Source organism: Eurosta solidaginis, chromosome 3 (genome assembly GCF_040869045.1).
Source record: "Eurosta solidaginis isolate ZX-2024a chromosome 3, ASM4086904v1, whole genome shotgun sequence".
In the NCBI taxonomy this organism is placed as follows: Eukaryota; Metazoa; Arthropoda; class Insecta; order Diptera; family Tephritidae; genus Eurosta; species Eurosta solidaginis.
In genome coordinates this window covers 10,754,539-10,779,031 of record NC_090321.1, presented here as the reverse complement: position 1 = coordinate 10,779,031, position 24,493 = coordinate 10,754,539, and the positions used below count along the sequence as shown (strand labels likewise).

At 34.9% G+C, this 24,493-nt stretch overlaps 2 protein-coding genes and 1 pseudogene across 9 annotated transcripts in view; all 3 read left to right on the top strand.

The window, feature by feature from the left end:
- LOC137243244 (guanine nucleotide exchange factor DBS) overlaps positions 1-6,928 on the top strand; it is a 36,833-nt gene extending 29,905 nt beyond the window's left edge. For all 7 annotated transcript variants that reach the window (XM_067770740.1, XM_067770738.1, XM_067770739.1 and 4 more), the window contains 4 exons: positions 3,653-3,739; positions 3,803-3,907; positions 5,063-5,197; positions 5,271-6,928. In XM_067770740.1, coding sequence (XP_067626841.1) covers positions 3,653-3,739; positions 3,803-3,907; positions 5,063-5,197; positions 5,271-5,780 — 837 coding nt within the window. In that variant the 3' untranslated portion in view covers positions 5,781-6,928. The remainder of the gene's footprint in view (positions 1-3,652; positions 3,740-3,802; positions 3,908-5,062; positions 5,198-5,270) is intronic.
- A 2,206-nt stretch (positions 6,929-9,134) lies between these two features.
- On the top strand, positions 9,135-9,898 carry LOC137245842 (transferrin-like; annotated as a pseudogene).
- A 3,237-nt stretch (positions 9,899-13,135) lies between these two features.
- Positions 13,136-24,493, top strand: part of LOC137243243 (rho guanine nucleotide exchange factor 25) — a 54,866-nt gene continuing 43,508 nt past the window's right edge. Inside the window, exons 1-3 of one of the 2 annotated variants that reach the window (XM_067770731.1) lie at positions 13,136-13,588; positions 17,262-17,405; positions 18,054-18,387. In XM_067770731.1, the coding sequence (XP_067626832.1) occupies positions 13,305-13,588; positions 17,262-17,405; positions 18,054-18,387 (762 nt within the window). In that variant the 5' untranslated portion in view covers positions 13,136-13,304. The remainder of the gene's footprint in view (positions 13,589-17,261; positions 17,406-18,053; positions 18,388-24,493) is intronic. The other variant, XM_067770733.1, reaches the window with a different exon arrangement.

The following is a 24,493-nucleotide window of genomic DNA, read 5'->3' as shown; positions in this document are numbered from 1 at the left end:
CAGTGTTTGGCAAGCGCTCCCGGTGTATTTCTGCCATGAAAAGCTCTCAGTGAAAACTCATCTGCCTTGCAGATGCCGTTCGGAGTCGCCATAAAACATGTAGGTCCCGTCCGACCAATTTGTAGGGAAAGTCAAGAGGAGCACGACGCAAATTGGAAGAGAAGCTCGGCCTTAGAGCTCTTCAGAGGTTACGCGCCGTACATTTTTTTTTATTTATAGGTGCCATTTGATTATATGCGAAAATTTATGGCTGTTCACTTTACAATGTTCTGTAAGAATAGCTGTTAGAATTCTTAGGTTATTTTTTGAAAGGTCTATGATTGCCCTACAGCAAGTTGCACTATAACTTTCTAACAGCGTTTTTTATTGTCTTAATACTGGCCCATTGTTCCAGTGATTTTTTCTCCTTTTCCAATTTTCTGCAGGACAACTGGCAGAAGCGGCTCAGGACCGATGAGTCCTACAGACGCTGCCTGTCTCTCCCGACTGTCCGCCTACTCATTGCCCTCCAGTCCCTTGTGACCTAGAAACTAGTTAGTTTATCTTTTCTACGAACTCAAAGACTAGTGCTGACTTGAAGTGAGTTGTATGGATTGATTGTAGAAAGATTACATAGACTGAAAAAATTTCAGATACAGAACTGTATAATAAGAAATAAATGTAAGGCGCGATAACCTTCGAAGAGATTTTAGGCCGAGCTGCTCTTCTAATTTGCATCGTGCTCCTTTTTTAATTTTTCTTACGAATTGGAGGGACGGGACCTACTTGTTTTATGCCGTCTCTGAACAGCATCTGCAAGGCAGTCGAGTTTCCACCGAGGGCTCTTCATGGCAGAAATACACTTTTCATGCCAAACACTACCGAGGGGCCACTCCGCTTAGAAACATATTCTTCTAATTGAAAACCTTGTGTCTAAAATTTTTATGTTGCTTTGCCCAGGGCGTGAAGCCAGGATCTTCGGTGTGGGAGGTGGAGCACGCTGCCATTACACCACGGCGCACAGAGTTTCGTGTAGAACAAGCTAGCTGGACAAAATTATTTTATGAGATTTTCCGTTTCATATGCAGTCATTTATTACAACTACGTAATTTTTTCTGCCATATGTTCTTTTTTTTATTTTTTTCCAAAATTTTACTTCATATGCATACATTTGCTTATTTCATATACAGCAACTCATGTAAATAAGTGACATAGATCCAAACAATTTTAAAGGACTTAAGAAAATTACTTTATTGTAATTAAATTGAATGGAATACAAATCTCAATACTCTAAAAAATTCTAAAAATTCGGGAAAAAAAAATTAAAATTTTTTATGAAAATTCGTCGAATTTTTTAAATATAATTTAGTTTTTGTTATAGATCGTGACACATTTTCTTATGGGAAATTAGTTAAAATAAATTTGCGAAAGCGAAAATTGTAAGAATTATCCAAAAAGGGGTGTCTACTTATTTATGTGAGTGACTGTACATATGTACATACATATTTTGTATTTATTTGAGTATTTATCCTGGCACTACAATTTTTACAGAATTATTTTATAGTACCAGTCAAGAATGTAAAAGTGAATTATAATAATAATAATAACAATGTAAATAATTAAATTAATTATGTCAAAATTACTTATTACAAAAACTTAAAAGTAAAGTATCATACAAAGTAGAAAAGACAATAGATTTAAATTGAATAAAACCTGATCCAACAAAAAGTTATAGGGTAGGTTATCTTTTATAATTATGTTATTATTCGCTATCATCACTTTCATTGGATGAGTCACTTGTGGAATAGTCATGAACATCAGGAACACTACTGTGAAAGCTTGAAACAACTGGGGTATTTATTGACTCCTCAACATTATCGGGGGACAGTAAATTTAAGACTTCTGAAGTCAGACTTTTAAATTTTCTCTTAGGTATCTCCCTAAAACTGTTAACTAAAGGATCCGATGTTATAAGCAACATATTCATAAGATCTCTATTCGTGGCTTCACGCGTCTGCTTTTGTGTGTTATAATCCCTGAATCGTCTCAAATCTTTGTTACGGGCTTCCTGTGCTTCCTCGGAAAGTTGACCAATAGGTAAAATTGCTGATTTTATAATTTCTGTAACTAACTGTATAATAACTGTAACAGGCATATTAAACCATGGATAGAGATCTATGTATAGTTTTTTAGTCTCGACCGCAAATTTTTCAAATCTTTGGATATTTATATTGTACCCAGATGCTAATGCGCGAAGGAGAGTGTCGAATCTTTTGATGAGCGTTACATCCAATCCCGTAATCTCAGCACTAGCCCCAGAATTTTCGAAAAACCTACGAGCAGTGTTGCCGTCATTGGTATTGCCGAAACCTGGTTTTGGTTTATCTTCATCAATCCATTGTATGTACCTGTTTTTATGCCTTGGTGACTGGTAAGGTAGGTTGTGGCAGGTTGAAGTCAATGATCTTCGCCTTTTTGCGTTTGGTGTGCTCTTGTTGACCTTGCGCGTTTTTTTATTTTTTGTATGTTTTATGGCTACGTGTTTGTTCCCAGTACCAGGGAATTGGTTTTGCCGTTTGTAGATCAGCTTTAAAGGTTCAAATATCTCGTCGGAGCTGGTACGTACATAGATCCTATTTGATATGTAGAGATAACTAAATCTACAAAAAAAAAAAAAAAAATTAAAAATAAATGTGCAAAGAATTCGCAATGGTTTTTTCTTTCGACTATTAGAGAATACTTGCGACTATAAAATATGTAAAATTAAGCCCGGATGTCCACGGATGTATGTAACTTTTTTGTCCCTAAAGTTAAAAATACCTTTTCTTCTTAACAACGGTTAATTAAATATATTGAAAATACTCTAATTGTGAAAGAATTACTATTAAAAAATTTTACTTACCTTCGAGCTTAGAATCCATCAAAAAAATTATGTAAAAGTGTTCACCTAAAAGAAATATGAATCTTAATATTCAACAAGAATTTTGCAAATTAATCAATGCATTTCACGGCCACTCCTGCCTTCTTACTTCAATTACTCAATATATATGAGCAAAAATCTCAAAAAAAAACCAAAACTCCCGTTATTTTGTTTGTTTTATTTCATTTCTCATTACACTTTTCTTGGAATAAGAACTTTGTTTTTGTCCAGCTAGCTTATTCTACACGAAACACTGTGCGCCGGCTGCCAATAGATATACATATACATATGTGAAAAACTTGTCACATGGCGTTCAGTGATTTTCAAAAATTAATAGAGAAGGGCTATAAAACTAAGGATATGACTTATTATTTTGAGCTAACTCTGAAAAATGGGATGAGAGACTTTACTCTTCCTTTAAAAGCAGGTTTTTGTGAGTACACTAGATGAACGCAAGTCTCCATTCTAATACATCGGCATCTCGCAAAGCCCTATGATTTATGGCAAATCAATCGAGCTTGTTAGAAGTCCATGAGCAGAAACTTCCAAACTGTTTGGGGTGTACTGTAAATAACTCAGCTTATCGATGTGTCATGGTTCTGACAGTAATCTTAATATTATGCATTCAGAGGGCTAGGTCTCCTATAGAATATACGCTTTTTCAAGACTGTTAGATTCTTGTGTTTTTTTTTTGTTAATTTGGCTATGAAATAAATTAAAATAAAGTTTTCTATCCTTTTTTATATTTTTCAGCAAAATTATTTTTACTGTTATGTTATATTCACCATGAATAAGCAACGTTCGCTCAAATTATGTGATACTTATAAGAACTATTTTAAGGTATGTAAATGTAAAACTGAAATTTAAATAATGAGTTTCTGAAGATAATTTTTTACTTTTTAGCGTATACAAAATGAACTGGACGACAAATTAGGTATAAACAGCTTTCTTGTCCAACCCATACAACGAATGGCACGATATCCACTGCTGCTGCAACAATTTATAACGGTAAGTACGTCCAAATTTAGAATAAGTAATATAGATAGCGATCCTATATTATCTATTACAACAAAATACTTAGTTTCGGAAATAGTGGCAAAGGTATCTGCCCCAGTACCGACGGTATGGTGTGCGATAAATGACGGCGTGCTACAGATCTATCTTGCCGGAGGCATGCAAATTGTCGGCTATGCAGATGATATTGCAACAGTGACCAAGAAATTGGAGTTGCTCCAAGCATTATGTAGTAATGTGTTAGGAAGAATAAAGAAATGACGAAAATAGGGCTGGAAAAGTGGTGTTGTCTTACTAATGTGGACTGTGGTTAAGTTAGTCCAAACCATCGGAGATTATAAGATAAATTCAAGGCCCCACTTAATATAAACATTGATATAAAACTAATAATTAAAATCACTCCAGAGCGGAGTAAGTAAAAGTTTCTCAAATTAGTATAGCGTTTATGCGAATAATAGTTAAACTTGGCGGCCCAGGCGAAGTTATCCGTCAGCTATTGTCCAACTTGTACGCAGTACCAGTGTGGCAATTCGACAGGAGTGGTGTTGTCCCAACCATAGGAGATTATGAAATAAATTCAAAGCCTTTCTTGAAAAATTTAGGAGTGAACATTGACTCAAAAAAACCTTTAATTGGCACTTCAGGGCGGTGGGAGAAAAAGTTTCTAGAGTAGTGGAGCCCTAACGCAAAAGGATATACTAACAGCCTACCGACTTACTACTATACGGATAGCAAGTTCTTATCGGACGGTATCCGACAACCCGAAAGTCCCAGTTGATCTACTGATCTGCTAGACCTTGGAATTGAGCGACAATGTGAAGGCTCAAAAAACGCAAGGTCGCGAGCAATAGTTGAGTGCAAAAACGGTGGGAGGAATCGGCGAAAGAGCGTTGAAGCTTCACGATAGTTTGAAGTATAGCGAAATGGTATGAGCCGAAGCACGGTTTAAAAAAGTATTTAAATATGTGTAGGGTAAAGGAGGATCCTTTTTGTCTACATTAACCCACCGAATTGAAAAACGCAGAACACGTTATTCTGTACACAGAAACTTGGGGAGGAACCTTTCACGAGGAATTTAGTTCCCCTATTGTGCAGACACATATATTGTTGGACTTCAGTAAACAAAACATTTATTTTTTACGATTTCAGACCCTTTTTAAGCATCGCGACTTTGAGATCAAACCATTGCTTGAGTCATGCTGTCGATTGGAGAAGAAAATGCGTACTTTGCTCACGACAACCAACGAATCTGAAGTCATCAACGATATTATCGAATGTAATGAGGTAAGGCATGCATTCAAATCAGTTTTACGACAAATGAAGTAATTTGCGTTTTTTTACGTTCTTGCACTTTCAGTTCAACGTCTTTCATCAGGGTAAATTTCGAAAAGTGAGCGATTTCAATATCACCGACTACACACATCGACGCAACTATCGCGGAAAAGTCTTCATCTTTGACAAATGCATCATTTACACTGAAATCAAAGGTAAACATTTGATCTTCCATGGACGTTATCCATGCGAACATATTGGAATTTTGGCGAAAACCAAACATTTTACACTCTTCTATGAGCGCCGTAAGCAACAAGAATGCGATTTTAGTGCTGATACACAACAGATCGAGACATGGCTGGAATTGATACGCGAAATGATTAGTTCGTATGTTATGGAGGAGCGGCAAAGGTTGCAAGAGCGTTATGCGCGCGAGGGTGAACAGCAATACAGGAAGCCGGTGAGCTTGTCACTATTTCGTGATTCGAATCGCTTTAGTTCGGATAGCGGTATAGGTAATATATGGGTGTTACCTAAACCGGAGGTCGAATCGGAGGTTTCAAGTAATCGGACGACATGGTACGCTGTTAATTGAGCGTATGTTTTAAGTGTGGCCATATTTGTTTATAGGAAGGAAATTATTTAAAATTTGTTAAAGACAGAAGAAAAGCGACATGGTTTTAATTTTTTCAACGAACTATTGTAAATAAATTATTTAGTTTATAGTTATTTAGTTGAAAATAATTTTTTTTATGCATACTAAAAAGTATGTATCTTAATAAAAATGCCAAAAAATTATCTATATTAACTAAGTATTGTTCCGAGTATTTTGTAGTTAAGATAATGAAATTTTTTAAAATCTTGAAAAATAATTTCTAAAACTACAAAACAAAAAAATATGTAAAACGAAAAAAAAAACCAAAAATATATTGTAACATATTTAGTTCTATTACTAAAATAATATTAATTTAATTTAAATTGCTTATTCAATATATGAAAATAGTTACTTAAATTACATATAACTGTAATTTTTTAATTAAAAAATTTTAAATAAAATTATAAAAAATTTCTAAGAGTTGCTAAAATCTGTACTATTTATAAACCGGTCGCCGCCGTGTTGTGGTGGTAGCGTGCACACCGAAGATCCTGGGTTCAAGTCCCGGGTAAAGCAGCATTAAAATTTTAGAAACAAGTCTTTTCAATGAGAAAAAATTTATAGCTGTATTTAATTAGCGAGACATGCTCATATTGCTTTATACAAATATTTATGTTATTGATATTAGAGAAAAACTACAAAAGTTACAAACGGCGCAGGGTGTGGTATTTCATCAATCTAGCTGGCCAAAATTCGATTTTTTCAAAATATTCCAATTTTTATACTCAGTTGAGCAGAGCTCACAGAGTATATTAAGTTTGATTGGATAACGGTTGGTTGTACATATATAAAGGAATCGAGATAGATATAGACTTCCATATATCAAAATAATCAGGATCGAAAAAAAATTTGATTGAGCCATGTCCGTCCGCCCGTTAACACGATAACTTGAGTAAATTTTGAGGTATCTTGATGAAATTTGGTATGTAGGTTCCTGAGCACTCATCTCAGATCGCTATTTAAAATGAACGATATCGGACTATAACCACGCCCACTTTTTCGATATCGAAAATTTCGAAAAACCGAAAAAGTGCGATAATTCATTACAAAAGACAGATAAAGCGACGAAACTTGGTAGATGGGTTGAACTTATGACGCAGAATAGAAAATTAGTAAAATTTTGGACAATGGGCGTGGCACCGCCCACTTTTAAAAGAAGGTAATTTAAAATTTTTGCAAGCTGTAATTTGGCAGTCGTTGAAGATATCATGATGAAATTTGGCAGGAACGTTACTCCTATTACTATATGTACGCTTAATAAAAATTAGTAAAATCGGAGAAGGACCACGCCCACTTTTAAAAAAAATTTTTTTTTAAAGTAAAATTTTAACAAAAAATTTAATATCTTTACAGTATATAAGTAAATTATGTCAACATTCAACTCCAGTAATGATATGGTGCAACAAAATACAAAAATAAAAGAAAATTTCAAAATGGCCGTGGCTCCGCCCTTTTTCATTTAATTTGTCTAGGATACTTTTAGCGCCATAAGTCGAACAAAAATTAACCAATCCTTTTGAAATTTGGTGGGGGCATAGATTTTATGACGTTAACTGTTTTCTGTGAAAATGGGCGAAATCGGTTGATGCCACGCCCATTTTTTATACACAGTCGTCCGTCTGTCCTTCCGCATGGCCGTTAACACGATAACTTGAGCAAAAATCGACATATCTTTAATGAACTTAGTTCACGTGCTTACTTGAACTAACTTTATCTTGGTATGAAAAATGAACGAAATCCGACTATGACCACGCCCACTTTTTCGATATCGAAAATTACGAAAAATGAAAAAAAATGCCATAATTCTATACCAAATACGAAGAAAGGGATGAAACATGGTAAGGTAATTGGATTGTTTCATTGACGCGAAATATAACTTTAGAAAAAACTTTATAAAATGGTTGTAACACCTACCATATTAAGTAGAAGAAAATAAAAAAGTTCTGCAGGGCGAAATAAAAAACCCTTAAAATATTGGCAGATATTACATATATAAATAAATTAGCGGTATCCAACAGATGATGTTCTGGGTCACCCTGGTCCACATTTTGGTCGATATCTGGAAAACGCCTTCACATATATAACTACCACCACTCCCTTTTAAAACTCTCATTAATACCTTTAATTTGATACCCATATCGTACAAACTCATTCTAAAGTCACCCCTGGTCCACCCTTATGGCAATATCTCGAAAAGGCGTCCACCTATTGAACTAAGCCCCACTCCCTTTTAAAATACTCATTAACTCCTTTCGTTTGATACCCATATTGCACAAACGAATTCTAGAGTCACCCCTGGCCCACCTTTATGGCGATATCTCGAAACGGCGTCCACCTATGGAACTAAGGATTACTCCCTTTTAAAATACTCATTAACACCTTTCTTTTGATACCCATATTGTACAAACAAATTCTAGGGTCACCCCTGGTCCACCTTTATGGCGATATCTCGAAACGGCGTCCACCTATGGAACTAATGATTACTCCCTTTTAGAATACTCATTAACACCTTTCATTTGATACCCATATCGTACAAACACATTCTAGAGTCACCCCTGGTCCACCTTTATGGCGATATTTCGAAACGGCATCCACCTATAGAACTAAGGCCCACTCCCTTTTAAAATACTCATTAACACCATTCGTTTGATGCCCATATTGTACAAACAAATTCTAGGGTCACCCCTGGTCCACCTTTGTGGCAATATCTCGAAAGGGCGTCCACCTATGGAACTAAGGATTACTCCCTTTTAAAATACTCATTAACACCTTTCTTTTGATACCCATATTGTACAAACAAATTCTAGGGTCACCCCTGATCCACCTTTATGGCTATATCCCTAAATGGCGTCCACCTATAGAACTATGGCCCACTCCCTCATAAAATACTCATTAGTGCTTTCATTTGATACACATGTCATATAAACACATTCCAGGGTTTCCATCGGTTCATTTTCCTACATGGTTATTTTCCCTTATGTTGTCACCATAGCTCTCAACTGAGTATGTAATGTTCGGTTACACCCGAACTTAACCTTCCTTACTTGTTTTTTTTAAATATACTACCTGGCGTTCCTAGATGTTCACTGAATAGTATACATACCCCAAAACCTATCGGCAACGTCAACGGAGCTAACCGCGAAATTCTAAAGTTGTATAAAAATTGTGTGCAGTTCGATCTATTTTTGGATTAAAAAGCAATATACCCTTCTAACCTAACTACTTGTTCATTTGTTTAGCCTTAATCAAAATGGCGGCCACCGTGGTGTGATGGTAGCGTGCAAAAAGGTTAGGCATGGCTGCGCTGGCCGAGCAAGTCGATGAACAAATTTATCGCATGTGCGTACCCGAAATATATTATAAAGACTGTTTGGATCTCTTGAAAGATCCCTCTGAGGCTGGAATACATATGGAATGTGTCGCAGGACGTGATCGTATCGATTGCTTAGATAAAATTAATCAACGTAAGGCTGATGTCCTTGCTAGCGTACCAGAGGATATGTATGTGGCTTACCATAAAAAAAATCAGGACTATCGCGTTGTCTCGGAAATACGCACTAAATTTGATAAAGATGCTGATTTCCGTTACGAAGGCGTTATCTTTGTGAAGGGAAACTCAAATATTAATAGCTTGAAAGAGTTACGCGGCAAGAAATCGTGCCACACCGGCTTCTGACGTAATGTGGGATATAAGATTCCCATTACCAACTTGAAGAATATACAAATACTCAAAGTTTCTGCAGACCCTGATGTAACAGCAACCGAACGTGAGCTCAAAGATTTTTCAGAATTTTTCACACAACCTTGTTTAGTTGGTAGATACATATTCGCCTTATCCAGAAACTGATCGTCTACTTAAGAAGAAATACTCTAACTTGTGTGCTCTCTGCGAGAAACCGGAAAAGTGTAATTACCCAGATAATTACTCCAGTTATGATGGCGCGATACGGTGTTTGGATAAAGGAAAAGGTGAGGTGGCGACCACCAACCAAGAATACCATAAAAAAAACAACTCCAAGAATTCTAACAAAATCTATGTTGCATCATCGCACAATTAATTAGTATTCTTGTTTTTTTTTATTATTTTCTGAATTCATAGCACTTGGCATATTGATATTAAATTTTTTTACCCACGAGGCTGAATTGGGGAGATTTTATGTTTTTTTCGTTGACGCCCTTTCTTGTTATTTTGTCTGCATAAATGTGTCAACACTTCATTGTTATAATTTGTAGCAAGAATTGCTGTTGTTTCACTTTAAAACTTCGATCTCACTGAGATGATCCTATACTTTACTTGATGTTGAAGCTCATCAGAGCTGCAGCATATTTGTATTTGATGTTAAAGATTGGCCGTTTTTGGTGATTCGTTCTAAGTTAGGGCATTCACTGGTGCTTCTTCACCTGTGTCTCCTAGGCCTCCATTGCTGCCCAATACAGGAACCTAAAGACATACTTTTTGAGCCCGAGCGTCTACTTTCGTATAACATGGTGTAACTAGCGAAGCACTTGACATTTTCCATCTTTCTATGCTCATATCTTTGTAAAGCTCCTCCATTATTATACTTCCTTCATTCGCAACGTTGGAGTCGCAGAAAAGCCCTTAAATTTTCCGGAGAACTTTTGTTCTTAGGGTCATCTCATCTTCTTTCGATAGGGTGCCAGTTTCCAGGACATACATATATTGGAACAGATATGACGAGAGAATAATAGAGCGTCGTTGTTGTTCGTCCTCTCCCGGCTATCGACAGTGGCGCTCTTTAATTTTACTTTTTAATTACCTATACTCAGCCTAAAGTAGTACTTATTGATATGAGTGACTCCCCGTTGGACTTGGACGTTTAAGAGTTGCGTTGGATAAAAGCAAATATATTCGAACGAGCTTAAGTTCGTCCAGATATACGAGGACAAGGCGAAGTGTTTGCTATCATTAAAGAAAGAATCGGAATATTCGCTCCTTCGCAATCTCGTTCCTGTTGACGGAGTCGCATTGTGAATTCTTGTTTATTCCAGCGCTGATTGGAGCTAAATAAAAGTATGAAAAACAAAAATTGACGCCTTTAAGTTGATACATGGAAAGTCTAAACACGAGCCTTGACTATCATCAAAATTTGTGCCAAAATTAACCAAAACAAAATAAAAATTCAAAAATGATTCTCATATTATAGTTAATCTGCTTTCTCAGTTGATAGAATAAATGAGACATCGCTATTTGTTTATAAACAAAAGTCAACATTATTTTTGTTTTAAACATAGTAAATAAACCGGCTGATAATAAATTTATTATAAAATGAGAATATAAGAGTAAGAGAGTAGGAGGCAGAGAGAGAGAGAAACAGAATAGAAAAAATTGCTGGAGAGCGAGAGATTATTTATAATCGCGCTAATATTTTTTTGCAATGTACATATGTATGTGTCAGATGCTTTAAGCGTTTGTAAGCTACGAAATTGCGATCGTGGTTGCCACTTTTATTTATATTAGGCCAAATTTGGCACTTTTTTCTTATTTGGTCCATTAGTTAATTCTTTGTAAAAAATTTGCTATAATTAAGAAAATTCTGAAAAAATTGCATTTATATTGAATTTAAATAAGGGTGGTCCTTTAAGCTCTTATAAGTTTATAAGTTTACCACACCTCATAAAACATTTGTCAAAATTTGTATGAACAATCTTTTACGCAGTCTGCATAAATTTTTGTTCAGTTCGCCGTGCAGAAGAGTTTCAACTCAAAAGAATATTAGCATTGATTTCGATTTACTGATATATTGTTGTGCCAAGGCGTTGCTTGGAAATTATCAAGAATAAGGAATCAGCTAATGGGATAACACTACGTGGTACTGATTTCACCCTCATTCAAGACTTCCAAGTTTTTAGCGATATTTTCATTCGGAAATCTTGTGAGAATGCTAAAATTTCGGAATTATAAGGTAATCACCAGGAAGGGTTCCTCTGCTGGGATATAGGCGTTTAGATTGCCTGTGAACGCGCTTTTCCCGTTTAGTGAGTATTTCGTTTTCGTTGTGTGGATAAGGTGACATATCGTGGCAGCTCTGGGCGCGGTGTTTTTGCAGGCCAGCAGTGTCCTCCAATATATTTCTGGCTGGCCTATTGCTTTATAAGTAGGCAGCTGCGTTTCCTTGTCCTTGACCCAAGTGCTGTAAGCGAGGTTCTGTACATTAAGTGCAAATGCGGCTGCATGTTCGTGGAAGTATACGTCACTATCGAACTACACGCCCAATACCTTTTACCATTATTGTGAAGTCATCGGGAAGAGAAGAATTCTAACTCCGTATGATGGGGTGCCTATGATGGGGATGTCTCGCCTTGCACACACCTGTGTCATCCCAAAACGTCGACTCGTAGGTGCTTGCACCCTCCTCTCGCATGCTCAGCTGGAGCCCCCTCGTGGTAACACCTGGTATCGCCTCGGCGACGAATTTGAGCAGCGACCTTTTCCTCCACCCTATAACCTGATTTTGCTTTTGCCTCAGCTCCTATCAGTTCCCCTATTCCCTTTCATCTATTTCTCATTGAGCAGGGCCTATTCTATACTTTACCCCAAGATCGTACATACATAACGAAGAGTCACACGTTGCGTAAGGTGCCCTAACTTTTCATTTAACAAATATGGCTTTTATTCTGTTTTTAATTTCAGCAATAATGATGTTACTGCAGTCTGCTTCGAGCGAATTAGCAATATATTGTAAGTGGTCTCAGCGTATATGCCCAAAGGGAATGTAGCGGGACCGCCACCTGCTATACTGGTTGAAATCACTGCTGAAGCAGGGCGGAGAGGTCTTGGCGTGACTGTGGGTGCCGATGTGAACGACAACCAGAGCATCTCTTGAAGCTCGTATACAAAAACGAGTTGTGAGTCTTTATTTACTTTTATTGTTGATGAGGGACCCTTGTATTTGTCCCTAGGGGAATGACCCGACTTTTTAATAATTTTCGTCCTTTTTCACATTTTTTGATACTTACTTTTTTTTTGTTGTGGCAACCTGGATTGCGATCATGCTTATCTCATAGCGAATTGATTCACTAAGCTTTGAGCAAAATGCTAAGTATAATATTTGCTATTTGTGTTTATGTATTAATTTTTTCAATATTTTGTGAGCAGCAACTGGTGGCACACAAAGAGACCCAGAAACGCTGCATGTGTGTGTTAATATCTGTATGCATGTTTTTATGTATGTATGTGTTTATAGGAGTATCTGTGAATTTTTTTTTTTTTGATATTATTGCAAATATTAATAAAGATAAAAATTTATAATAAATCGCATGTCGCATTTAATTGAATTTAGTTGAGTTTTTGATCTAGTGGCGGTGGGTTCTATTTTAGAAGAAGCGCGATGTGACAAAAAAAAAACAAAATAGTTTTTGAATAAGCGTTAAAAATTAAACTAAAATCCAAAACAATAACAAATTAACCTCATTATTTCGTAGTGCTTTGGTTTTGTTTCAAAAATGTTTTACGGTCTAATTCAGTTATCGTGGTTTGATGCCACAACGGCTGCTTTGCCTTTTGTTACCGTAATTTTGTTACATTTCTTTAATAAAGTCTTGAATGATAAGGCGACGCGTAGAGTAGCCAAGGCCAATGAGATAACAACAGCAAAGAATTTGTTAGACGAAGAAGGCGCTACAACAACTACGGCAACAACAGCAGCAAATGGGAAAACAGCAGCAGCAGCCAACAACAATGCAGTTAATGGCAAAGTGCAAAAACAAAAGAGTGAACAATGTGAAGAGTGAGTTTGGGTGTTGGGGGTGTTCGCAATAGAAATTATTTAGCAAATAAAAAAAGGTGGAAAGAAAATTAGAAAAATATAAACGTTTGTGAAGGTTTAACCCAAAATATTAAATAAATAAAAAAATTAAATATTTAATTCTTATGTATAATAAGGGCTTCCATGAACTGCATAAAAACTCAAAAAAAGAAGTGAAATTTTCTTGGAAAGAGTGATATTTGAAAATGCGAAAGGATTATTCAGCCGAAAACAATAAAAAATACTGAAAAATACCTACTTTTTTTAATAATTTTTTTAATTTGATTTATTTGAGCAGCTAGTTCCGGAAGTGGGTATCACCTGTGGCTCTGCGGTGTTGACTTTGAGCCACCCATTTGGGATGGCAAACCTACGCTGTCTTTGGATTATAAGCGCATGCGTGGTTTACAATTTTTTTATACATACTAAAGATATTTTTTTGTAACTAAAACAATTTCTTGATTATATGTTTTGATTATTTTTTACATTATATTAAAATTTATAAAAAATAAACTTAAAAATTTTCCTTAAAAATATATAAAATGATAGGAAACTAGCTTTTCCACCGGAAGTTCGGAACGAGTACTTTTTTTACTTGTCTGTAGGATTTGTTATTGAAACAAAATAACCTCAGGAAAAACCACAAAAAAAAAAAGCAGAAAATTAACTTTAAAACAAATATTCCGCAGTTTTTATACAGTAAAATATTTTGGATGAATAGGGACAGCCAAATTATAAAAACGTATAAGGTCTATACTCGGCGCGTCTGACTTGGGAGTCAGCTGTGCATGAGTTGAATCGCCGTCAAAGTCAAACTCATTTTGATAACCATGTCATGGCTATGTGACTAACTATAATATATTTTCACTAACACATCGAAATCTGCTTTTGACTCTGACTCGCTGTGTAGACCCTATTACATTCTTTACAAATTTGAAAAATGGCAGTGTTTTGAAATTTAAGAAGATTCAAGTGCTACACTCATTATATACAAAATTTTGAAAACGAAATTTTTTGACGCGACTCAGTCACATGATCACACATGTTTTACGTTTAAAAATTGTGCGAAGAAAAAACTTAAAAAGTGACATCGTAAGAATACGTGAGAAAAATTGGTTGAAAAATGTGAAAAGACAACACATAAATTTATGAAGTGATTATAATTCAACAGCAAAAGTTTCAAAACAAAGGAAACAACAATAAATCACCTGCAGCTTGTATGAAACACAAAATATAAATACAAAAAAAAAAAAAAAACAGCCGTAAGGAAATAATTTAATGAGGAAAGATCTTCCTTGTGATATTTTTTGTTAAATATATAACAAATAAAAGAATAAAAAATATTTAAAATAAAGCAAAATGTGGAATTTGAAACATAATTTATTTTTACAAAATTCGCAAATTGAGTGTTAATATACTATATTATTTTATGTATTTTTACTGTGCCTTAAATATAACGAACAAAAAAAAAAAAAAATAAATAAATAAAATCACAAACATATGTATTTTACCCGTTTAGGGTCTACACGCAGTGAATCATAGTGAAGAGTCATTTTAGTATTAGTCACATAGATATGACTCTGGATGACTCGTGAAAATTAAAATGAGTGACGTCGAGTCAACATATACACAGCTGACTCGCGAGTCAGACGTACAGTGTGTGGACCCTATTAATAACACGATCAATCGAATAAGAGTTATGTTTCATATGAAATTTGATAAGATAATACTATTATCGTTTCCGTATGTTTTTTATTCTTATCTGCAAACCAATTTCTTCACTCCTGTGCGTGTTTATTTATTTATTATATCTGCATGCCTATGTCCTCACTTCTTTTTCGATCAAAATAACTTTGTCTTCACTTTTATTTAAGAATTTTGTACAGTTAAAAGGTTATCATGGAATTTTATAATATTATATTTTAAACCCTTTTTCCTTTACAGTTAATTCTTTTTAGTTCTGTTAAATTTTATGTTGAACTAGATTTTTGCCAAATAATAAAATTCTTTCGGTTTTTGTGATTTGATTGTTTTTGATATTAGATATTTTAAAGAAAAATATTAAAAATATCTAGCATAAGTTCGCATGTGGAAAATATACCTAAGCATTCTTTCTCGGGCTTTGTCGTGCCCTGCTTAGCAAGATCGTCTGCAATACAGCTTCTTTCACTGTCCCAGTGTCACGGAACCCATGTAATGTGGTCGAAGAAGAGGACTATAATTGTTTGGTGCGGTAGAGTGTTCTCAGGATTTATTATTCCAACTGGACGACTCTCTTAAACGCAGGGGTAAAGTTGTCGATGCTCGGTATCCTGCTTGATCCAAGGGTAGGATATCAAGATTGATCTTAAAAGCCTTGCTTGGCTTGGTGCATAGAACACCACTTGTTCTGATCATACTCGATATGTGCACCTTTTCCAGATATTTTAGGTTTAACGCCCTGCAATTAGGTCACACAAAATTTGAGAGAATTTGCCGTGCAAGCAATAGCTAGGTCATCAGCCACAACGTTTAGACCAATGATATCAATACCATCAACATACGCTAGAAATATCTTCTTCAGCATTAGGTCAAAGAAATCGCTTAAAACAAGTACCCTTTATATGAAGCGGCGTTTGATATCGAATGGCTCGGAAAGGTCATGCTCAATACTTACGGAGCTAGTGGTGTTACTCGAAGTCATGTGGCAAAGCCTTATTAACTTTGCAGGAAACTTAAATTCAGACATAGCAGCATAAAAGCAACTTCTTTTCGCACTGTCAAAGCTTGTTTTGAAGTCGACAAAAAGATGGTGAGTGTCGCTTCTCTTATCGTGAGTCTTTTCCAGGATCTGGCGTTAAGCCGCCCCAAAAGCTCCATGAAATTTGCTTCACTTTGGGCTTCAGTATTTTGCACAGTTTGCGGGATCGCCTTTCTTGTGAATTCCACAGATCACTTTTAAATTTCAATCTTCGCGCCTTGTTATTTTTTTTTGCCTTAATATTTTCATTCTCTCTTCGCCAGCGATTGAGAAGGAGATAGAGAATGTGGACAAGAGGAAGGAAAGCGAAAACAGAAGACAAAGGGAGGAGGGCTGAAATAGTGACACAATTTAACTGTGTGGGCAGGGCGAGAGCATAAAGAAAAGTCAACTGGAAGGCGAGTGTCAACGAGATAAGAGTTTATTTTTGATAGGGATACAAACTTACACTCGACTAGGGAATCGAATTAGAATTTGTGCGGTGAGCCCGAAGTCGAATGGAAAGGAAAATAATGTCAAGAAAATGCTCGCATGCAAAAATTGATGAAATCTATGTAAGATTAACGGGGCAAATTATATATAACGCAACGAGCCAAAGTTCGTATGATATATCACACTCTCTGTAGTAAGTGATAGTAAACCTGAGTCGCTTTGTGAAATTTTTGGCATTTTATAGTACTGAATGTGCATGTGAGTGACTTCGACGCAATCTGTCAGGGCGTCATGCATAATCTGGTCATTAAAGGCTTTGCTAATCTGCTGCTAGTTATATATTATGAGTTAAAGAAATAGTTTGGTCACGTTAATTTTATTGTTTGTTGTGTAAACTATCCTTCATCTGTTTTTTACCCTCACTGCCAAATTTCATTCTAATTTCTCTGTCCATAACATTTTGTTTTATTTAATATATTTCAGCTCTGCACCGAATTTGAGATCGGCAACAACCCCACCATCTACATCTGCACGTAATTCCATCAATTTGTTATATAACAATTATGTTAATAATCTTAATGCCATCATTCCAAATGCGTCCTCTCCCGACACACTCAGTGATGAATAGTAAGTGTTTGTGTGTTTGTTACCACTAATCAAGGCATAAGCGGCAAAAAGACGTAAGCAACAAAATTTTTGAATTTGATATTTCAAAATTCTATGATAAAATGTTGAAAAGTTATAACTTAAGCAATTTGGACGGAAGCAACAGTTTTTTGACAATATTTAAAACCCACGTGCAATTTTCCTTTGTCGCTTACGTCGGTTCGTCGGCTATGTTTCGGCATTCATAACGGTATATAAATTTTCGTGTAATGTTGGGTTTGTCTGCATTAAATGTTAAATGGTTATCATTTCAAATACAAATAATATCGAGCACTAACAGCGACTTTAGTGTAACAAAAATAAAATTTTACAGTAGTACAGGAGTAGAGTTTTAAGGTGCAACCCCATGTTTCCATGGAAGAAGAGTTCAATGAAACGGTTTGCATTATATCACCCCTTCTATTGTAACATAATGTAAATTTTTTCCTTGAAATTAAGCCACTTGGAACTATGTCGTGGCACTTTTAAAACTTTCTTCTGGAGATTTTTTTTGTTGATTACACTAAAATCGCAATTAGAGATCCACATATTGTAAAAATTAATTTGTGATGCATTGTGAAAATTTCGAAAATTTATAACATCCACTTCACTTACTACGCCCTTCTATAGTCACGAGGATGAGGATACGATATCGATAGAGAATCTCTTTCCCTGCGATCAGAGCGAAATTTATGCTTCGAAAAAAATTAGTTTCATTATCGATGAAGTAATACAGACCGAAGCGAATTATGTAAATAATTTACGTAAGGGTTTGAAAAATTACGGAGAAATGCATCAGCATGCCGAAGTGCCTGAAGCGCTTAAAGGTGCCGAGAATAGCACACGACTGCTCGGCAATGTCGAAGAGATTCTTATGTTACACGAGAAACAAATTTTACCGCTAATGTTACGCAATCAACGTGATTTGAAATCGCTGTTCGATGAATTTGCGACGTGTATTGATGTGAGTACAAAATATTTTATTTATTTTTAATATTTTACTTGATATGTATATTACTTTTGATTTTCCTTAACTCGTTATAAGGTTTTATGTATAAATAGTAATTAATTTCTAAATGTTAAAAAAATCGCAGAATATAAATTGAAAAAAAAAAAAAAAACAACTTGCTTGTAGTCATAAAATATTTTATTAAGATGTTAAACACAGGGCCACAAATGTTTAGTACTCAACAGGTGGGGCGATAAAAAAAATGCTATAAAAAAAAAAAAAAAAAGCGAATTGCTGTTAGTTAGACATTCAGGCAAAACTTGACGATGTGAGAACAATATTTTATGTGAAAATATGTTTATATTAAATAGAAAAAAGTTAAAATATAGTTGCATATGGCGGCCACCGTGGTGTGATGGTAGCGTGCTCCGCCTACCACACCGTATGCCCTAAGTTCGCACCCCGGGCAGGCAACATCAACATTTTAGAAATAAGGTTTTTCAATTAGAAGAAAATTTTTCTAAGCGGGGTCGCCCTCGGCAGTGTTTGGCAAGCGCTCCGGGTGTATTTCTGCCATGAAAAGCTCTCAGTGAAAACTCATCTGCCTTGCAGATGCCGTTCGGAGTCGGCATAAAACATGTAGGTCCCGTCCGGCCAATTTGTAGGGAAAATCAAGAGGAGCACGACGCAAATTGGAAGAGAAGCTCGGCCTTAGATCTCTTCGGAGGTTATCGCGCCTTACATTTATTTTTATACCTTTCATGAAAATGAAATGGTATATTAAGTTCGTCACGAAACCGAAAATTGTAAGTCCTTAAAGGAAAATAGATAGACCCACCATTAAGTATACCGAAATAATCAGGTTGAAGAGCTGAGTTGTTTTAGCCATGTCCGTCTGTCCGTCTGTCCGTCTGTCCGTCTGTCCGTCTGTCTGTTTGTATGCAAACTAGTCCCTCAATTTTTGAGATATCTTGATAAAATTTGGTGAGCAGGTGTATTTGGGTGTCCGATTAGACATTTGTCGGAACCGACCGGATCGGACCACTATAGCATATATCCTCCATACGACCGATTTTTCAGAAAAAGAGGATTTTTGTAATATCTTACCCAATTTAACAGATTGAAGCTTCAAACTTCACCATATACTTTCGTATATTGAACATATTGTTGCCTGAAAAAATTTATGAGATCGGTCGTATATATAGTATATATCCCCCACAACCGATTGTTCAGATAAGGAACTTTTCGTAATTACTGCCCTATTTTAAGAGCTAGAGGCTTCAAATTTCAGCGAATGCTTACGTATATAGCATATATTGTTGTCTGAAAAAATCATAAAGATCGGTGGTATATATAGTATATATATGGTGGTATATATAGCATATATATATAGTATATATATATATATTTTCGCAAATTTTAGCCCCATTTTAATAGCTAGAAGCTTCAAATTTCACCGAATATTTACTTATATAGCATATATTGTTGTCTGAAAAAATCATAGAGATCGGTTGTATATATAGTATATATCTCATACAACCGATTGTTCAGATAAGAAACTTTTCGCAATTTCTACCCCATTTTAACAGCTATAAGCTTCAAATTTCACCGATTGCTTACGTATATAGCATATATTGTTGTCTGAAAAAATCATAGAGATCGGTTGTATATATAGTATATATCTCATACAACCGATTGTTCAGATAAGAAACTTTTCGCAATTTCTACCCCATTTTAACAGCTATAAGCTTCAAATTTCACTGATTGCTTACGTATATAGCATATATTGTTGTCTCAAAAAATCATAGAGATCGGTTCTATATATAGTATATATCTCATACAACCGATTGTTCAGATAAGAAACTTTTCGCAATTTCTACCCCATTTTAACAGCTAGAAGCTTCAAATTTCACCAACTGCTTACGTGTATAGCATATATTGATGTCTGAAAAAATCATTGAGATCGGTGATATACATAGTATATATCTCATACAACCGATTGTTCAGATAAGAAACTTTGCGCAATTTCTGCCCCGTTTTAACAGTTAGAAGCTTCAAATTTCACAAAATGCTTTCGTATATAGCATATATTGTTGTCTGAAAAAATCATAGAGATCGGTGGTATATATATTATATACTTCATATAAACTGTCATATTGACCCCTTTTTTACGGCTAGAAGCTTCAAGATTCATCAAATTTCATCAAATAGTTACGTTTACGTCATATATTTTTGAAATACGTGATTCGTAGCCATAGTTTTTACATGCAGACCACAAAAAACGTGAAGCTTTGCATCCTCACACAGATTACCTACCTATTTTTATACCTTTCATGAAAATGAAATGGTATATTAAGTTCGTCACGAAACCGAAAATTGTAAGTCCTTAAAGGAAAATAGATAGACCCACCATTAAGTATACCGAAATAATCAGGTTGAAGAGCTGAGTTGTTTTAGCCATGTCCGTCTGTCCGTCTGTCCGTCTGTCCGTCTGTCCGTCTGTCTGTTTGTATGCAAACTAGTCCCTCAATTTTTGAGATATCTTGATAAAATTTGGTGAGCAGGTGTATTTGGGTGTCCGATTAGACATTTGTCGGAACCGACCGGATCGGACCACTATAGCATATATCCTCCATACGACCGATTTTTCAGAAAAAGAGGATTTTTGTAATATCTTACCCAATTTAACAGATTGAAGCTTCAAACTTCACCATATACTTTCGTATATGGAACATATTGTTGCCTGAAAAAATTTATGAGATCGGTCGTATATATAGTATATATCCCCCACAACCGATTGTTCAGATAAGGAACTTTTCGTAATTACTGCCCTATTTTAAGAGCTAGAGGCTTCAAACTTCAGCGAATGCTTACGTATATAGCATATATTGTTGTCTGAAAAAATCATAAAGATCGGTGGTATATATAGTATATATATGGTGGTATATATAGCATATATATATAGTATATATATATATTTTCGCAAATTTTAGCCCCATTTTAATAGCTAGAAGCTTCAAATTTCACCAAATATTTACTTATATAGCATATATTGTTGTCTGAAAAAATCATAGAGATCGGTTGTATATATAGTATATATCTCATACAACCGATTGTTCAGATAAGAAACTTTTCGCAATTTCTACCCCATTTTAACAGCTATAAGCTTCAAATTTCACCGATTGCTTACGTATATAGCATATATTGTTGTCTGAAAAAATCATAGAGATCGGTTGTATATATAGTATATATCTCATACAACCGATTGTTCAGATAAGAAACTTTTCGCAATTTCTACCCCATTTTAACAGCTATAAGCTTCAAATTTCACTGATTGCTTACGTATATAGCATATATTGTTGTCTCAAAAAATCATAGAGATCAGTTCTATATATAGTATATATCTCATACAACCGATTGTTCAGATAAGAAACTTTTCGCAATTTCTACCCCATTTTAACAGCTAGAAGCTTCAAATTTCACCAACTGCTTACGTGTATAGCATATATTGATGTCTGAAAAAATCATTGAGATCGGTGATATACATAGTATATATCTCATACAACCGATTGTTCAGATAAGAAACTTTGCGCAATTTCTGCCCCGTTTTAACAGTTAGAAGCTTCAAATTTCACAAAATGCTTTCGTATATAGCATATATTGTTGTCTGAAAAAATCATAGAGATCGGTGGTATATATATTATATACTTCATATAAACTGTCATATTGACCCCTTTTTTACGGCTAGAAGCTTCAAGATTCATCAAATTTCATCAAATAGTTACGTTTACGTCATATATTTTTGAAATACGTGATTCGTAGCCATAGTTTTTACATGCAGACCACAAAAAACGTGAAGCTTTGCATCCTCACACAGATTACCTACCTATTTTTATACCTTTCATGAAAATGAAATGGTATATTAAGTTCGTCACGAAACCGAAAATTGTAAGTCCTTAAAGGAAAATAGATAGACCCACCATTAAGTATACCGAAATAATCAGGTTGAAGAGCTGAGTTGTTTTAGCCATGTCCGTCTGTCCGTCTGTCCGTCTGTCCGTCTGTCTGTTTGTATGCAAACTAGTCCCTCAATTTTTGAGATATCTTGATAAAATTTGGTGAGCAGGTGTATTTGGGTGTCCGATTAGACATTTGTCGGAACCGACCGGATCGGACCACTATAGCATATATCCTCCATACGACCGATTTTTCAGAAAAAGAGGATTTTTGTAATATCTTACCCAATTTAACAGATTGAAGCTTCAAATTTCACCATATACTTTCGTATATTGAACATATTGTTGCCTGAAAAAATTTATGAGATCGGTCGTATATATAGTATATATCCCCCACAACCGATTGTTCAGATAAGGAACTTTTCGTAATTACTGCCCTATTTTAAGAGCTAGAGGCTTCAAATTTCAGCGAATGCTTACGTATATAGCATATATTGTTGTCTGAAAAAATCATAAAGATCGGTGGTATATATAGTATATATATGGTGGTATATATAGCATATATATATAGTATATATATATATATTTTCGCAAATTTTAGCCCCATTTTAATAGCTAGAAGCTTCAAATTTCACCGAATATTTACTTATATAGCATATATTGTTGTCTGAAAAAATCATAGAGATCGGTTGTATATATAGTATATATCTCATACAACCGATTGTTCAGATAAGAAACTTTTCGCAATTTCTACCCCATTTTAACAGCTATAAGCTTCAAATTTCACCGATTGCTTACGTATATAGCATATATTATTGTCTGAAAAAATCATAGAGATCGGTTGTATATATAGTATATATCTCATACAACCGATTGTTCAGATAAGAAACTTTTCGCAATTTCTACCCCATTTTAACAGCTATAAGCTTCAAATTTCACTGATTGCTTACGTATATAGCATATATTGTTGTCTCAAAAAATCATAGAGATCGGTTCTATATATAGTATATATCTCATACAACCGATTGTTCAGATAAGAAACTTTTCGCAATTTCTACCCCATTTTAACAGCTAGAAGCTTCAAATTTCACCAACTGCTTACGTGTATAGCATATATTGATGTCTGAAAAAATCATTGAGATCGGTGATATACATAGTATATATCTCATACAACCGATTGTTCAGATAAGAAACTTTGCGCAATTTCTGCCCCGTTTTAACAGTTAGAAGCTTCAAATTTCACAAAATGCTTTCGTATATAGCATATATTGTTGTCTGAAAAAATCATAGAGATCGGTGGTATATATATTATATACTTCATATAAACTGTCATATTGACCCCTTTTTTACGGCTAGAAGCTTCAAGATTCATCAAATTTCATCAAATAGTTACGTTTACGTCATATATTTTTGAAATACGTGATTCGTAGCCATAGTTTTTACATGCAGACCACAAAAAACGTGAAGCTTTGCATCCTCACACAGATTACCTACCTATTTTTTATTTTATATTTATCTTAAAAATCGTTTAGATATGTTCAAATTTCACCAAATGCTTACGTGTATAGCATATATTGTTGTCTGAGAAAATCATAGATACCGGTGGTATATATAGTATATATCCCATACAACCGATTGTTCAGATAAGAAACTTTGCGCAATTTCTTCCCCATTTTAACAGTTATAAGCTTCAAATTTCACCGATTGCTTACGTATATAGTATGTATTGTTGTGTCAAAAAATCATAGAGATCGGTGATATATATAATATATATATGATGGTATATATAGTATATATATATAGTATATATATATTTTTTTTACGATTTCGGCCCCATTTTAACAGCTAGAAGCTTCAAATTTCACCAACTGCTTACGCGTATAGCATATATTGATGTCTGAAAAAATCATTGAGATCGGTGGTACACATAGTATATATCTCATACAACCGATTGTTCAGATAAGAAACTTTGCGCAATTTCTGCCCCATTTTAACAGTTAGAAGCTTCAAATTTCACAAAATGCTTACGTATATAGCATATATTGTTGTCTGAAAAAATCATAGAGATCGGTCGTATATATATTATATACTTCATATAAACTGTCATTTTGACCCCTTTTTTACGGTTAGAATCTTCAAAATTCATCAAATTTGATCAAATAGTT